Source organism: Dermatophagoides farinae, chromosome 7, assembly GCF_024713945.1.
Source record: "Dermatophagoides farinae isolate YC_2012a chromosome 7, ASM2471394v1, whole genome shotgun sequence".
NCBI classification, from domain to species: Eukaryota; Metazoa; Arthropoda; class Arachnida; order Sarcoptiformes; family Pyroglyphidae; genus Dermatophagoides; species Dermatophagoides farinae.
This window is the reverse complement of record NC_134683.1, coordinates 4,871,576-4,888,858: the sequence shown is the minus strand read 5'-3', so window position 1 is coordinate 4,888,858 and position 17,283 is coordinate 4,871,576. Positions and strand designations below refer to the sequence as shown.

Sequence of the window (17,283 nt, the reverse complement as noted above, 5' to 3'; positions counted from 1 at the left end):
TGATGAATCTGACTCACCTAGCTCGTTCCTGACGCATACGCTCCATTTCACGTTTCTTTGTTTCGGAAAATTGCGTAGCAATAACGACAAGGCAAAGATTGATCATGAAAAAGGATCCAATCTAATTCAAGATCAAGACCATTTTCAATTTGGTTGTGGGCAAACGATCAAGTGTAGAATAATACATACCACAATGAGGAGAACAAAATAGATCCACGACCAAAAGGAATGAGCATCCTGTACATAATACATTATGTCGGACCATCCTTCTAATGATATGACTAGAAAAATGGCAATCCATGCCATGCCGACATTATCGAAACTGACGGCATCCTGGAACGGATTATGATCACCCGGACGGCAATCAGTGTAGTATTGATTCCAATCAACACAACTACTATCGTTCGGTTCATTTGTTTCGGGCATTGGTAAGGCATTTTCCGAACACAATAGATGATAATAACGCGATTTAGGCAGATTATTACAACGATGCACTCCATTGTCTTTCTCCATGCTGCATATGTAATCTTTATCCCCATCCTCATCTTGATAAAATGCCGATATTGAACTGCAGTAATAATGAACAATGAACAATGAACAATTATCAATTTCAATATTCAAATCTATAACAAAGGGTTAAATCCGCAGCCATGGCATAATGACCAAACAGCAACAAAAGTTAAGTAAACGAAAAACAATTAATGAAAGTCTAAACAAAAAGAATAACATTACAGCGATAATAATTCTTTCTCTTTTCCCAAGAAACCATTAGAGATTGGAGCATAAAAGAAAACAACAAAAACGACAACACAAACACACACATAAATGACAGCCATTTATTCGGCCAAACACACACACACACACACACACACACACACACACACATGGATGTCTATGACGTTCATAAGTTTGTTTCACCTAAGAACCATTCTCTACTCTACTCTACTCTATCATCGATTCTTTTGTCGTGTTGATCCTAGGCCATCGCATATGAATGTATATATTTTTTCAAGGTTTTCTTCATACTTGCAACCAGATTGGATAATTTATGGCAAACTTAAACGATTACATAATACCATAATGCTACAAACAATATGCCAGTGTGTGTGTGTGTGTGAGTTGATTAATCATCATTTTCGTTCAAGGCAAAGAATATTTTAACACAAAGAAACTATTATCCTAATAATAATACCCGAAAAAATTCACCTAAAAATTCTGTAATCAGGTCTCATCAGAATGAAAGAGAAGCTTATGCAGTGTTCTGAGAGAAAAATTCCGTTTCTCAAAGAAACAATTCATATGACATCCGTCATCATTATTGGCAATAATTTTTGCTTAAGCATCTTGTTTGTAATAAGCAAGCAGATTGGCTTGGGTTCAACAAAAAAAAGAAGCTCATTAAGGGTTGGATCGACATTTCTTACTATATAAGACGTTTTTTAGTCATAAAAATTTGCCCAATATGATGATCTGGCCTGATGGTGATTACGGATCGAATATTTTTTCCGATTATGATTTTTTTGGGCCAAACAAATGAATGAGTTGTTTGTGTCGGGCCGTAGGAGGTAGTTGGATATTTTTATATTTTTTCCGGGTCATTATATTAAGTGGGGCCAACATGTATTATAGTAATGAAGAAAGTGAAAAAGAGAAAAACTGTTATTTTTATCGTTTCGGCTCAATTGATTTCGCTTTTCAAATTATGATCATCATGATGACCGATGATGAGATGAATGGCTTTTCGGCCTCGATTGAATTCAATTTCAATGATCATTGTCATGACTATAGCACAATTTCCATTCTGCATGACAGAGAAATTCAGTACAATGGTACCTCGGTAACCGATGATATCGTTTGAGGTAACGACCTGTCATCGATAACCGAGGTATCACTGGCACTGTGAAATGAAAATGAAAAACCTGTGAATGAAAGGAAAAATTCCAACCGAGTGGAGTTTTATCTTTCAACAGGATCGGGTTTCATCTTTCATCGTTTCTTACAAATTTTTTATCGCATGAATAAATTCGCACTACACTCATATCAGCGCATCTGAATCATATACTTCTTGCACCGAAAAATGGAGAAATCAGACAAAAATATGAGAATCCTATATCCTGATATAAAGACATTTCATTCACCAGGCCATTTTGACTCATGGTGTGTGTGGTTGAGAAAATCTAACAACAAAAACCCACTGTTGGATGAATCGATAAATCTGAAAAAGGGTAGCATATCTGTTACTGGAATCCTTTCATGTGAAAATAAATAGAGAAACCAAAATGCTTACCTATCGGGTATGGATGTATTTGGTGGTAGCGATAGAAAACAACGTTGTCGTAATAGACCGGCCCATAATTGCACACCAATGATGCCAAAGATGAAAAAGACGAAAAAACAAAGCAACAACACATTGCCAAGCATCTGATCATTAGTTGTTTGGGAAAAATTAAAACTTGAATCAATCATCGATGAGCGAAACAAAATATTAATAATTACCGGTAAAGTGTCCAATAACAACATGACCAATATTCGCATGCCTGTTGAAAAATGAGAATACGAGATCAATATCAATTAGCAAAATGAATAGAACAAACAACGGCCATTCTTTTGTCATATCATATTAATTTACACACACATGAAACAAAAAACCAAAACCAAAAAAAACCAATCAACTTGTATGCGACAGAATGAAATGGAAATCTGAACAAAAGTAGCTTCATTACTGTCATTGGATTATTGAATAATTAACCACCATCATCATCAACCACTAGTGAGTTGTTGTTCACTTTACTTTACTTACTTGGTATTCGGTTGATTGCTCGTAATGGCCGTAATACTCGTACTGTACGGATAGCCGATAGATTCATATTGCCAACATCCAGACAATACTCAAGAGCTCTGTTCAAACGAATAAAGATGATAATGGTGATTATTGAACAAATGAAAGACGATTAATACATACCCGGCAACAACAATGAAAAAATCTAATCGATTCCAAGTGTCCGATAGGTATGAATTGGGTGCATTCATTATGCCCATGGCCAGCATTTTAATGACCATTTCAAGGGCAAAAAAACCAAATATTATGTCATCGAATGTTTGCAATATTTTACATCGTGATGTTGTACAGGTCTCATCATCTGCACACGGTTGATACATGCCCAATGTAACACAATTCAATAGTATAGCCATCATACTTATGCGCTCGAACCATGTGTTGTTTGTTGAGAAAGGGAAATTCATTTTCCAGCAAAAAAAGGAAAAAAAGAAAAAAAAGGAAAGGAACCCAAGGTTTAAGTTGAGGAAAAAAGTGTCATCGTTTTGAATTTGGAAATTTGAGAATTACTGCAAGCAATTCAATTTCAATCAAAAACATTGTTCCATTCAATTTCAATCATTCATCATTTATGACAGTGACAATGGCCAAAGAAAATTGAAAAAAATTCTTAATCGAACTTTCATTATTTCACACATGGAACTTTTTTTGTCACATCAATAAACATCGATCAATCGAGAATCCAGGGATAATGGAAATTCCATCACACCAAATGGAATGTTCATTCATTTCAATGAAGAAAAACACACAATAATTATAAAGTGATTCAATTTCAGATAGTTTCTAATCAGTTCAATGCTCAGTGCAACAAAACATGTAACACAGGTGAACATAGGTGAAGCAATGATTGATTGAATCATCGATCAAATTATTTATAAACATCAACATAAAATGCATGCATATGAAGAATATAAAGACCATCCACTGATTGAAAAGTTTAAAGGACAAAAATGTCAATCATGCCAAACTTAATGGAATAACCTAATCAATATCGATGAATAAATCCTCATCAGATTCAAGTCATTGATTCTTGGCCTATTCAACCAGATTGAATGGAGAGAAAAATTTGTCAATTTTCAAACAAAAACACGAAATGAAACCACATCATCATCAGAATGCATCCATTCACCAGCACTAACAGAACAGATTCGATTTCCTGTCTATTTATTTCAAAGCCAAACACAAACAGTTGGTAAAGAAGACTTGCCCTAAACCTAATGGACCTTATCGACCTACAGGAAAAAAAACTTTTCCTTTACACACACACACACAAACATTCGAAAAAAAAGTCATACAACTCACACATCCACCAGTGGTGTAAAACTAGTCCGGTAGTGAGATATTATACAGAGACAGACAATGAAATGAAAATAAATTGCCAAAGAAAAACCATAAGAAAAAAAAATGGAAAAATTTTTTCATCTTCCAAACTTTACACTCACACATCCTGCTCCACAAACACAGAGATAAAATGTCCACATTTCCACATGTCTAACATGAAAAATTTTTGAAAAAAAAGTAAAACGAATTGATCAACTAAACATCATCATCATCATCAATATTTGGTTGATGGATTTTTTGTTCATTTCAGTCATAATAATAATAATGATAATGTCTTTGGTTCGGTTATTGGTATCAATATTATATTACTGACACACAGAGAGGGAGATCATCATCAATGGCCGGAAATTTTCTGACCGAATTTTCCATCATCATTATCATTATGATATGTGACACTGAAAATTCATCGTCATTTCAAGGAAAAAATTGAAAAAACCAGACCATTTGAACTCTTTTTTTTAATGACATCGACAAATCTGAAGATGAAATAAAATCGTTATCTCGGTGGAAACACGTAGAAATGTGGAGAAATATAAAAAGCCCAATAGCAATAGCAATAAATATAGATGAAAGAAAAAGAAAAATATCCATTCTAATTTATGGCAAATGTTTGAATAAAATTAAATGTCAAATGAAAATAGACATATAGACGTATAGACGTATAGACATTAATTCATTCATTTTGTTCAACAACTAGTGAAAAAATGGCCGGTCACGCCTATAACAAGCATATTGCATATATTGCCAGAATGGTCCAGAATGGCCCAGAATTCACAATTCAAAATCTGCAACCAAAAACTAATGACGATGAATTTGTTCGATCAACTTTTTCTCATCCACTCGATCCGTAATTATAAATTAATTACTGTTTTTCTGGTCAAAGTAAACGAGTTGCTTTTTCTTCACTCTTTGATCGTACAAAATCTACATATGTAGTAAATATACTCAGAAAAGGAAAAAAACGAACAAACCGTTGACAACAACTAATACATGTCACTAAAGAAAAAACCGTCATCATGAGCATGTTAAAAGCTTTAATTAAACACATGGTGATGGCAGTGACACAAACAAACAATAGGTGATTGTGGCCACTGTAAAGTAACAGTAGCTAGGACAGAATTGAATAAAAAAAAGTCTACAAGGCAAAGAAAGGAGAATAATAATAAATTCATTCATTCAGCAATATTTCTAGCGTACCGAAACCGTTGTATGGTAGATAAAATATTGAAATTTTCACCTGAACAACAACATTTGTTGGAATCGGGAATTAGAAGGAAAAAAACAGCAAGATATAAGGTTAGAAACAACAAAATAAGCTCCAATTCTCATACGAGAGAGATTTATGAAAGTGAAGCTCACATTCTAGCTATAGGTGAAAATTCATTTTTTGCCAAACAAAATTGAGATGAATATCATGCAATGACATTGAAGACAATTGAATTCTGTGTGTTACAAATGAAAACAAAACAAATCAAATCTCCGGCACATTTAAACAAAAGTACATTGGCTAAGTAGGGCCATTCACAGTTTGGTCTAGATTAGCGCTCATCTGCTGTACGATTGTAGTGAAACCACCACCACCACCACCACCAGCAGCACCATGATAATAATGAAACAACAAACGTGGAAATTGATAAGAAATGTTCAAACAAGCGAAACAAAACAAATATGCGAAATGAGAAATGAAAATCATTTGGACGTCGACGTTAACAAAATAAATATTTCATCAAACATTAACAACAAACAAACGCTAACTTTTTACCAGTATAAATGTTGCAAATAGAAATTAACAAGATTTTCACTTGTACACACAGAGTTCAAGGCTTGTGTTGTTTATACATTTAAACAAAACAAAACAAAAGAGTTGTCAGTAGTGATGATGATGATGGAACTAAAGTTTAATTGAATTTTATTTTATTTTTGTTTAATTATTATTCCCGAACAACAACAATCATAATGACAGATAGTTCAATGCAACACCAGGTGTGTGTGCAGATGCTAACTACACAGCACACTATTGGGCCACCATAATCAAAATGTTTAGAAAAGGAAAAACCGATATTGATAACTGATGATTGAATAACTGCAGGACAAGAAAAAATTCAGAATTCATGGAATTCTTTTCGTGAGTGTCGGATGAAATTCACAATCGATACAAAATGACAATAGAAATGACAATCATCACTACCGAACCATTGCAGAAACATTGCAACATTAAATGGTTTTTCCATCAAACTCTTATGACAATAAAAAATTTTCAAACCAACTGAAATAGAAACGATTGTTCATATGCCAGACACGCCGTTTTGTATCAAATGATCCAAATGATGATAGTTTGGATATTCAGACTTTTATTTTTTTTATTTTTTTTTTGAAATTCGAAATTCCGACACAATTGAAAGTAGAAAAGGAATGCAGAAATTAAACTTGAATGAATGGAAATTTTCACTTTGAAAAATCCATGCCAGAATGTCGAGAAATGAAACAACTTTTGTTATTATCACCATCATTGCATTGTAATATAAATTAACCAGCAACATAAAACCAGCAATAATAATAATAATAAAGCACACTAAACTAAACTAATACAAACACAACAATCAGCAATGAAAAAACAAGCAACCACAAAATAACGACCATCATAACATCTCAATTTCATGAATTATGGACAGAAAAATTTCTTTTTTCCAGGATTTAGTCCCATCGGAAATATAAGATAGTTGACTCGCACACACACACACATTTTGGTTCTGTTTTTATATCATTTCATTAATAAATATCCATGTCCATGAATGTATGATGATGGTGATGGTGATGGTGATGATGGAAACATTAACATTAAAAATCAATTTTCACTATGATGATGGACAAATCATACACATGCATATGATTCACATAAATCACACATGAACATGAGACAAAAACTGAAACAAAAACCAAACAAACGACAATGATAATGACATTTTTTACTCGTTAAAATCAAAATAACATGGCATGTCAACAAATGCATGGCAATGTTTGTTTCTATTATTCAAGTGATGATGTGATCATCGTCATCAAGATGAGTATGGCTAATTTTGCAACAAAAAACAAAACAAAACAAATTCTCAGGCTACGGAAAATGAAATGAACAAGTGAATATTGTCATCATTCACTTTATCAAATTCAAATCACCCGTTATAGAAATCTCTAGAGTGCAACTTACACTGGCATGATGATGACAACGAAAAACAGAAAAAAGAGAAAAAAAGAGAGAAGAAGAGAGAAGACAAATTTTTTTTGAAAGTAAAATTTCAAGTAATTTGAGCAATAGATGATTGTATGTTCCTGTTCATTCATTAGTGGCATTTGAATTTGAAGAAAAACCTGAACAAGAATTTCAACAAGGAAAAAATTAGTTACATTCATGCAAACATTGAATGAAGAACCGACTCGAATAAAGAGAATCATCAACAGTATGAATCGAACAATTGAAAAAGAATGATCATGAAGAACATGGTTCTTTTTCACAGAAATAATAATGAATTCGATGCCTGGCACCAGAATGTAGAGTGATAAGCTCAATATCAATATCAATCCTATGCTTTGATTAAACTATTTCAATTCACAGGCCTAATGATAATGCGGTGTCAGCTTGCATAGATTTTGTCATTCGCACTTTTCTTCTTTTGCACTCATTTTTTCCGAAGCTAAATTCTTTACAAATGATCAAGAACTTGGACCAATTGAATAAGTGTAGGCGAAAGAAAAATGAACAAAGTTCAAGTCATAAATCACTTGAAAAAGTGACCGAATAGAATAACATCAACAAGATAATTAGTAGCAGATTTTTTCACTCTCTCTCTCTTTCTCTAAGAAAAAATGGTGGCAAATGAATGTTTTCACATCTAAACAAATGCAAGTATAATATATTTATCATTATAATACCTGATCACTGATGGCTGGTTTATTCAACCAAATGGACTTGCCAATCATCATCAAATGAATTAATCAAACTAAAATGTTGATGAAAAATAGATGAGTGAAGAGCACTCTATGTCAATCATTATACATTCACATTGAATCTATTAATATATCTACATGTATATGTCATTTTATCATTATCATCATTCACTATTGCAATGTTATAAGAGGTTTATTATTCCAAACACTTTGTTTCATTTGTCATCATCACCATATAGAAATATCAGGTGACCATAATGATATTCGAAAAAAGCTACCAGAATCAACAACAACAACAACAAATAGCATATCGTAATCGTAATTCAAATAGTCCAAGTGAATAGGGGTTCAGATCATCATCGTCATTATTAAGAATTATTCGAATGTGTATGAAGCCAGAACATTAAATTGTTGTTACTTACTATGCCAATCATGTCCATTCATTCATATACATACAAACTAATACAGACTAGGACTTTCTCTCTATTTATCATTATTGTTATTATTGCCCAATAGAGTTTCAAATGGATCTCTGTCCACAGGAACCATAAGAATCTGATCATACACAAAAATCAACTGATATTACAATGGACAGAGAGAGAGAGAGAGAGAGAGCGAAAAAAAGGTAAATTTCGGACCAATTTTGTTGCTTATGGCCACTACCTTATCTTGTTGTGTTTCCGATTCGAATTCGATGAACAACAACATCAACTGTATATATGCAGCAATCTCACTTAATCATCACTCTATACATATATTATATATATGGATGAACAACGGTAATGATCCCAATTCACTTACAGTGAAGAGATAAGAAAAATTTAAATTTAAACTATGCCATTTAATGGTGATGCAAAAAGAGCACCAGATCTCCCTATGGAGTAAATAAAATTTTTGTTCAATCGTCTATGATTCGAATATTGGAAAAAAGTGATAATTATACATTTGTCAATGACTGAAATCATGATCAAATGAACAATCAAACAACGGCAATCGAAAAAAGATTTTTAGGAAATCGAATCGAATAGAATCCATGTTTTATGATACAACATGTAAATTACACTTACACACACACACACACAGACCCACAGACACACAGACACTTTGAATAAACTAGAGACGCAATGACTCTCAATTCTTATTTATCGAAAATAGCCTGTCATCAAAATAGCAACAACAAGAGAAAAGTCTGGATCTGTCTAAACTTGCAAAATTCAAACAATTTCACTCTCATCGTCAATATCTGTCTGTGGTGATGGTGATGAGTGGAAAAAAGTTTTCTGTTACATTCACTTGCCACACATTCAGAACAATAAAAAAAATGTAGCCGATTAAACTATGAAATAAGTACTTTGGTGAATTCACCTCACTATGATAATAATGGCCCAATGATTGGGACAATAAATAAATGAATAAAATAAAATGACTCAACATCAGGACGAAGAAGGTTTCTGGGGATAACCAATCGGAAAGAAAATTCCATCCACCATACACACATGCCATAGCTTGGATTCTTTTTATTCTAATTCAATTGTAGGGTAGTAACAGAAAAAACTGACTACAGCAATGAAAAGGTAATTTGTTCATTTTTTCTTGGATCTAAAAATAAAAAATATAAAGAAGTAAAAACTGTGCAACACACACACACACACACACCTGTATAAATTGAAATAATAAAATCGAAATTAAATCGAATTATCTTTTGTAGCCAAGCAAAATTTAAATTTTTTCTGTGGTCTATATCGAATGAACTGGGGCTCACAAAAGAATTCTATTCGATGCAGACCAAATTCTTGTCATCCAAATTGTTGTCATTGCAAACAGGAGAACATGGTCTCAGGTATACATCAAGAAACAAAGAGAAAAGGAAAAATCAATAATCAAAAAACATGGACCGTTGCTATCTACCAGTCTAGGGAACATACTCTTTTCATAAAAAAACCATAAAAAAAAATACTCTTTTCACCAGGTTAGTTCATTACTGAAAATCAAGCAGCAAAAATGTTTAGAAAAAAAAGTCAATTTATTATATGCCACACACACACATCTAAAGTGAAGAATGGTCCACCTGGAATTTAAGTTTCACTTGAATGACAAAAAAAGGGGAAACACCATGAAAACAAAGAAGGGAACCAGAAAAAGGGAAAAATAAAAAAAAATTCTACCAAACTGAAAGCCATATCGTGGATGACAACAACAACATAAAAGAAAAATGTTAACCACCCAAATCAAGTTCATCTTTTTCGGCCAAAAAACATCGTCATCATCATCATCATAAACTCGATTGATAATGTCATCATGCTCATCATCAACACATCATCATGAATAATTGTCAGTAATGTCAAACGGAAAAGAATGACAAGTCAACCATAGTGGAATTATCATTCATTCACAATAAATGCGTGTGAATTGGACCAGCAACAAACAAAACAAAAATTTGTACAGCCCAACATGCAGTTGTTGTTGTTGTTGTTGGTCTTGACAAGTTGGTCTTATAATCTGAAAGAAAAATCCAAATCGGATCAAGTGCATGCATAAAAGAATCTTTACATACAAAACATAATCAAGTATACTGCAAACGCGATAATTCAAGAATCTTGTGTTTACCAAGAACCTAAATCTTTCAATCTGTGGCTTTTATTATAATGCAGTTGTTGATTTGTTTAAATTTACAAAAAACATTTTTGAAAGAAAATCAAAAAAAAAAAAAAAACAGAATCGAATGCATTTGATGACAACAATGAAAAAATGAATCAAAATCGATTTGGATAAATTATTTGCACATATCACCATCTCATTTCATTAGATTCCTTATCACAGAAAATTATACATGATTCAATGTTTGCCCACACCAAAGGAAACAGAAAACGTAAAACTTCAATTCTAATTCAACATACACACACAAACACAGGAATACAAAACAACTTGCAATGTTTTGAAGCAAATAATGTGAAAATACTTTATGCAAACACCAATACCAACACCATACACATACAGAGGCATGTTGGACACAAATTAAGATATGTGAATCAAATTCAGTTCAATCAAAGTCCGACTAACAAAAATGAAATGCGAAAAAAACGTCAGGGTCAAAGTCGTCTGGTTTTGAGGTTTCTTTCCAACTTTCACCATTTCTTTTCCATCATCATCCTGGTCTAAGAGGAGAAAAAACTTTTTAATTGATGCAATAAAGTTTCTAAGAAACAGAAACATGGATGCAAAAAAACCCCATTCAAGTACTTTTTATTTGAATATGGGAAAAAATTCTAAACAAAACCAGCATGTCAAACCGAGAAAGGAACAAATTGCTCTCAATTCAGAAAAGAATGGATTATCAGAGATTTATCACGACTATATAAAAGAAAAAGAATGCACAAGACTAATGCAATCTAATTTGATTTGCATTCAGCGAAACACGCAACCCAATTTAACATGAACAATTTGAATCAAGTTAAGCATCAATCAAACCGGAAATTCATTCAAATGAAAAGGATATGGATTCGATATCATACGAAGGCAAATATTTCTTGGAAATGTATCCTGTTTAAATATATAGAGGCAAACCGGTGTATATTGGCCAAATGGTTGATCAGTCGATGTTTGTTGTTGTTGCTGTTGCTGATTATTGCCATTCTGATTATGATGTTGATGTTGATAATGTGATGAGGAATTATCGGAAGATTGCTGTGAACATCGGCCATGATGATGATGATGATGATAATGGTGATGGCGTCGTTGGTGATGATAATTTGGACTACTTGTATTACTGCTACCTGTCGTACGATGATAATGATGATGTATAATTGATTGTGGCGATGATAGTTGTGGTTGAGTATTAGCTGTTGCTATTGCACAACAACTACTATTATCATTATTATGGTTATGATCGACAAATATTGATGCTGAAATCGATGGTGTTGATATTGGAGACATTTCATGATCATCATTTCCAGTATCGATTGATACTATAGATATACATGGCTGTGGATGTGATGATGACGATGATGTCTGGATTTGGTGATCATCCAATTTACACAAATAATCGGAGGATGATTGTGATCGTTGTTGGTCAGCATGGCTACTAAATCTATTTCGAACATTTTGATCATAATAATGGCCGGTCTTTGTTGTCGTGGTTGTGGTTGTTGTTGATGGTGTTGAAGAAGCGGCCGGCGGCTCACAACAACCATTGCTGTTGCTCATACTGATGATTATGATGATGAGGATGATGGAGATGGTGGTGATGAAGATGATGAATGAATAATTTCATTTATGAATTGGACATTTTCATTGATATTACCAATCGAAACCAATAATAAAACACAAACACCATGAGAGAAAAAATGTACACTAGAACACATTCACAGTCACACCTAGATGTGCACTAAAACTGAGAAAATATAACCAAGACACGCCATCAAAAAATAAACTAAAACAGGAAGCATGTACGATTCAAAGAAATCCATTTTCATGATCATCATGATTCGGTTTCAGTAGGAGAATTTCTTTTTAGCGATCAAAATCTATTTCTCTGTATAAAAACCAACAAACAAACAAACAATGGAGATGAATATTTTATAAAGAAAAATGAATTCACCATGTACACAAAATCGAGTAGAAAAAATCGAATTGAATCGGGGAAAAAACATACCGAAAACTTGACTTGAAATGACGACGACAAAGTGATCATTATGATCATCGTCATCGTTGTTGTTTGTGTGATGTGAACCCGAATACCATGCTGTGATCATCATAATCGTTTTATTGTGCGGGGCATCAGCTGAATCCGTGGACCGGTTTTTTGCAAATTTGTTTCTCGTTCGAGTTTTGGCTATGGCTGTTGTTAGGAAAAGAAAAAATGCAACAATAGGAAAAAAATATATATCCATTAAACAGAATATTCTTCAATTTTGTGTGCTAGATTGATTATCGTATTGCTATATTTTTATACAAACACTGTAACAAGGAAAATTTTGAATGGATAAAAAATCTAAAGATATGGCTCGAGCCGAAACAAGAAAAAACGAAAAAAAGAATCTGGATTGATGAAAAATGACCATCGTACACCATCATCATCTTTGGGAACATCTTGAGAACCGAAAATGTTCTTTGTTCTTTTCACTTTTTCACTCAGGATGATATACACACACACACACACAAGAAAAAGGAAAAAATCATTTTGAAACAGAACAGAATTGAAAGAGAAACTTCATGTTTCTATTTGAAAACATACAAAAAACATCGATGGATATCGATATATTGACACACTGCCACCAAATGTGACCAGGAACTACTAGAACAGGGATGGAATCACTTCTAGAAACAACAAATAATGATGATGAAAATGGCTTTCATTTTTCATTTTCATTTTTTCCTCTTCATTCACATAGAGATTGTTTTCATATTAACAAATAGGTGGCAAATATCCAGTTGACAGTTCATTTTTCACATTTACACACAGACACGCTGTCGATTATTCGTTCAGTAATAAACAACAAAGGCATTCAATATGACAATATGATATGATCAATGTCACAATGTTTGTGGACATTTTCTACAACATAACAAACACTCATCTATGGACAATGTTAACATATATGGGTGTGTTGATGGTGCTTTTCACAATTGGCCTCTCAACATTTCAATGATTCTAGACATGGGAATTAACTTGAAAACCAATTGAATGATTTGGATCAAAACAACAACAAACAAATTAATTCCTACTCATCGAATTCGAGATTCTCTCATTCATCTTATTATAATCGAATAGACAAAGGTCTTCGAAAGGATAAATAAACAAAAAACAAAATTTTCGGTTCGATTAACAAACAAAATTAGACCAATATATCAATGATCAACGATCAACGATCAACGATGAACGCTGTCATCATTGTGGAACAAATTCGATGACAAAACAATGAAGTTAATTAGCAAAACAAATGAATCGACAACGAAATTGTCATCCTCAACAATGATGATGATAAAAGCCAGAAAAAATCACAGAATTCAGCAATAAGGAAGTTGCAAAAAACAACTGAGAACAAAAGAATTTGTTTTCCTCAGAATTGGACTGGCGTTTGTTGTTGTTGCTGTTTAGTGTTGAATTTGAAATTTGAAATTCAAAATTTAAATGTCGATAATAATGGCACATACGCATAGTGATGTTTGGAATTTAAATTTTTATTCGCATCGTCCATTTTCTACACACACATACGGAGGCATTGTAAATTTTCAGAAGCCGATGAACGGATTGTTGAATCAAAAATGAAAGGAAAATCGAATACAATCATGCATTCATGGTGGCCACTTTCTCTTAGAATCTATTCTTCACTACCTACGACTGGCAAAATATTTCTACAACAAATAAACAACTGAAAATGAAAAATTTCAAAGAAAAAAAACAGAAGAATCTGCACAATCACAATCAAGAATCGAGGTTCTTTTTCTCCATCATCAAAACATTTTCAATCCACCACCACCACCACCACCAACAGAAAATTCAATGTTATGAAAACTTGAAAACAAACAAATAAATGGAATTGAACCCAAATTATAAGTTCTCTGTTGTGTACCACGAACAAAGGGAGGTGGTAAACATATTCTTTTCCCTAAAAACTTGTACTTAAAATTCGATTTGAATGTTCGATTCTTTGGCTTATGCTGCTGCTAATGCAGATTGTTTAGGGCGTGCAATCATGCGTTTCATCATCGCCATCCATTCGCATTTGTGGCATTTTGTCGTCGTCGTCGTTGTTGTTGTTGTTGTTGTTGTTGTTTGTTGTTGTTGTTATTGTATTTAAATACATTTCATTTCATTTCAAATTCTCAATCATCATCGCCTTTGTGATGTTCATCTTCGTAGTCATCGTGGTGGTTTTCTTCAAAGTGAATGGATGGAGAACGGAAAAAATTTTCATTTGAATTCAATTGAATTTCAACAAAAACTCTTGTGTCTGCCATCACACACTTTATCGAATACATTTCAACACACACACACGAAAACCGAGACAGCAAGAATAAATCAGATTTTGTTTCTTAAATGAAATCCCTCTCTATGTCTATGCACTTGTGTTATTTGTGTTGATTATTGTCGTTGTTGTTATTGAAGATTCTCATTATAATACACACAGAAAGAATATGGATACACACACACAAATAGAATTTTAGAATTTCTATGATTAAAACACAATGAAATGAAAATAATTATAAAATAAAATTTGAGATGATGATAAAAAGGTGGGTGTAGAAACAAGAACAGTCCAAAACATAATTGAATTGAGATTCATATGAATAGCTTACCCAGAAAATTCACATTACTCACCATGTTTTAGAATCAATCGTCGATACCACATGTAAATGATCAAAAGTTGTCGAAGAAAGGATTATGTTCCTGTGTTCAATTTTCTCAGGAGGGAACCAAAAACAAACAGAAACAAAAAATCGGATTGTGTTCTGGCACAGGAACTTTTGTTGTTGTTTTTCGGATCTGGTATCTGGTTATAATGATGATGATGGAACGTGTTGGAATTTGTTTCGTTTTTTTCTGTTTAATCAAAGAGTCAATTTCACCCACAAACATACGCACAGATACATCCGGTGAATGATTACAGGGAAAAATGACAAAATAACCTGGAAATTTTCGAGCTGGGATTGTGCATTATAATATTCATGCCAACCACAATAAAAGATAATAACCACAACAACCAAGAGGTCCATCAAACAACAATAACAAAGAAATATAGATGGAAACCAGAACTATCACTGGAGACACAGAATTGTTTGAATGTTAGTTAAGTTAGTTTATGGCCGATTTGATCTGATCCAAACGTCTGTGTGTGTGTGTGTTTGTGTGTTTGTATGTTCATGTAGAACTAAATTATTAATGATTCAAATGTTTGGTTACTGTTGTCTCTGTTGTTGTTGTTTTTGCAGTTATGAAGACGATGTTTGATGCGAACGAGTGTTGGTGGTGGCGGCTAATTTTCAATAGTGGTTATTAGGTGTATTATCTTTGTAACACTAAAACTTGAAAACAATGATGATGATGAAAGAAAAATGAACTTTACATTCATCATTTCATCTTCAAATGTGACTTTTGCAGGATTCAATTTGTTTCGTTGATCACAAACACATCAGAGGAAAATGATTGAATGTTTTTTTCGGTGTCGTTTTGTTGTTGTTGAATTACGGAATCGAACAAAGACAAAACAAAAAACAATTCGATTCAAAATTGACACTAACAAATTCACTTGGGTGTAAATAGAATCGGATGATCTCTTGTTGTTGATGTTTCGATTTGTTTGTTCGGCCGGAATTTGAATATCATTATTCTATCGAGTTTTTTTCTATTGAATCGATAATTGAGAAAATTTCATTATACAATCAATAGTGCCATTGATTGGTTTTTTATATTCGATAAAAGCTGTTTGAATGATTTGATTTTCGTTCGGATGAATCAATGATCAACGAATGAAATGAAACGTTCTAATCAATCGTGGAAAAATGAATCGGTAATGGAAAAACGCCGAACAATCGACAGACATCATAACTGACTGAACTTGAATAGTAAAGCTGGCTAGCCAAACGAAAATCCTGCCAGAAAAAAAGTATCTAGCGCCGGACCAAAGAAGAAGAAGCGAAAATTTCAAACCAGCCACATACGACGCACGTGTGTCTGTACCATCGTATAACGCCCACACACACACACAATGTATCCAATGTTCAAAAAAGAAATTCTGACTGTTAAAACATATGCGTATGTTATATAGACGACGTCCCGATTTCGATCGAAACCCCGATGATGATGATGATGATGCTGATGGCCCTATGGACCGAATATACTCGTATTACAAAGAAAAGATAGATAGTGAGAAAACCGAAAAAAATGGACAACTGCAACAAACCTGGACCCGTGAAAGAATTTCGGTCACGAAAAAAAGAATGATTTGCCTGTGATCGATACTTTTGATTTTAGCATTTAACACAATGAAACAAGTAAACAAAAAAAAATGAAATGAAATGGTCCAATTTTTTTTATTAACCAAATATCGAAACACTTTATATCGGTACTGTCGATATCAAAAAGCAATGGACGAGAATTTTTCAAACAAAAAAAGAAAAGATATGATGAACATCTATCTATAATTACTACATTACTACTACAC

The 17,283-nt window shown here is 33.1% G+C and overlaps 1 protein-coding gene across 1 annotated transcript in view; it reads right to left on the bottom strand.

The window, feature by feature from the left end:
* Nucleotides 1–17,071, bottom strand: part of Ca-alpha1T (Ca[2+]-channel protein alpha[[1]] subunit T) — a 28,239-nt gene extending 11,168 nt beyond the window's left edge. The window contains exons 1-10 of the mRNA XM_075732430.1: nucleotides 15,441–17,071; nucleotides 12,771–12,956; nucleotides 11,616–12,650; nucleotides 2,963–3,214; nucleotides 2,801–2,898; nucleotides 2,497–2,537; nucleotides 2,288–2,421; nucleotides 1,425–1,475; nucleotides 190–568; nucleotides 18–121 (exon numbers count right to left, since the gene is read on the bottom strand). Of these exons, the coding sequence (XP_075588545.1) occupies nucleotides 18–121; nucleotides 190–568; nucleotides 1,425–1,475; nucleotides 2,288–2,421; nucleotides 2,497–2,537; nucleotides 2,801–2,898; nucleotides 2,963–3,214; nucleotides 11,616–12,322 (1,766 nt within the window). The 5' untranslated portion in view covers nucleotides 12,323–12,650; nucleotides 12,771–12,956; nucleotides 15,441–17,071. The remainder of the gene's footprint in view (nucleotides 1–17; nucleotides 122–189; nucleotides 569–1,424; nucleotides 1,476–2,287; nucleotides 2,422–2,496; nucleotides 2,538–2,800; nucleotides 2,899–2,962; nucleotides 3,215–11,615; nucleotides 12,651–12,770; nucleotides 12,957–15,440) is intronic.
* Nucleotides 17,072–17,283: the final 212 nt, after the last annotated feature.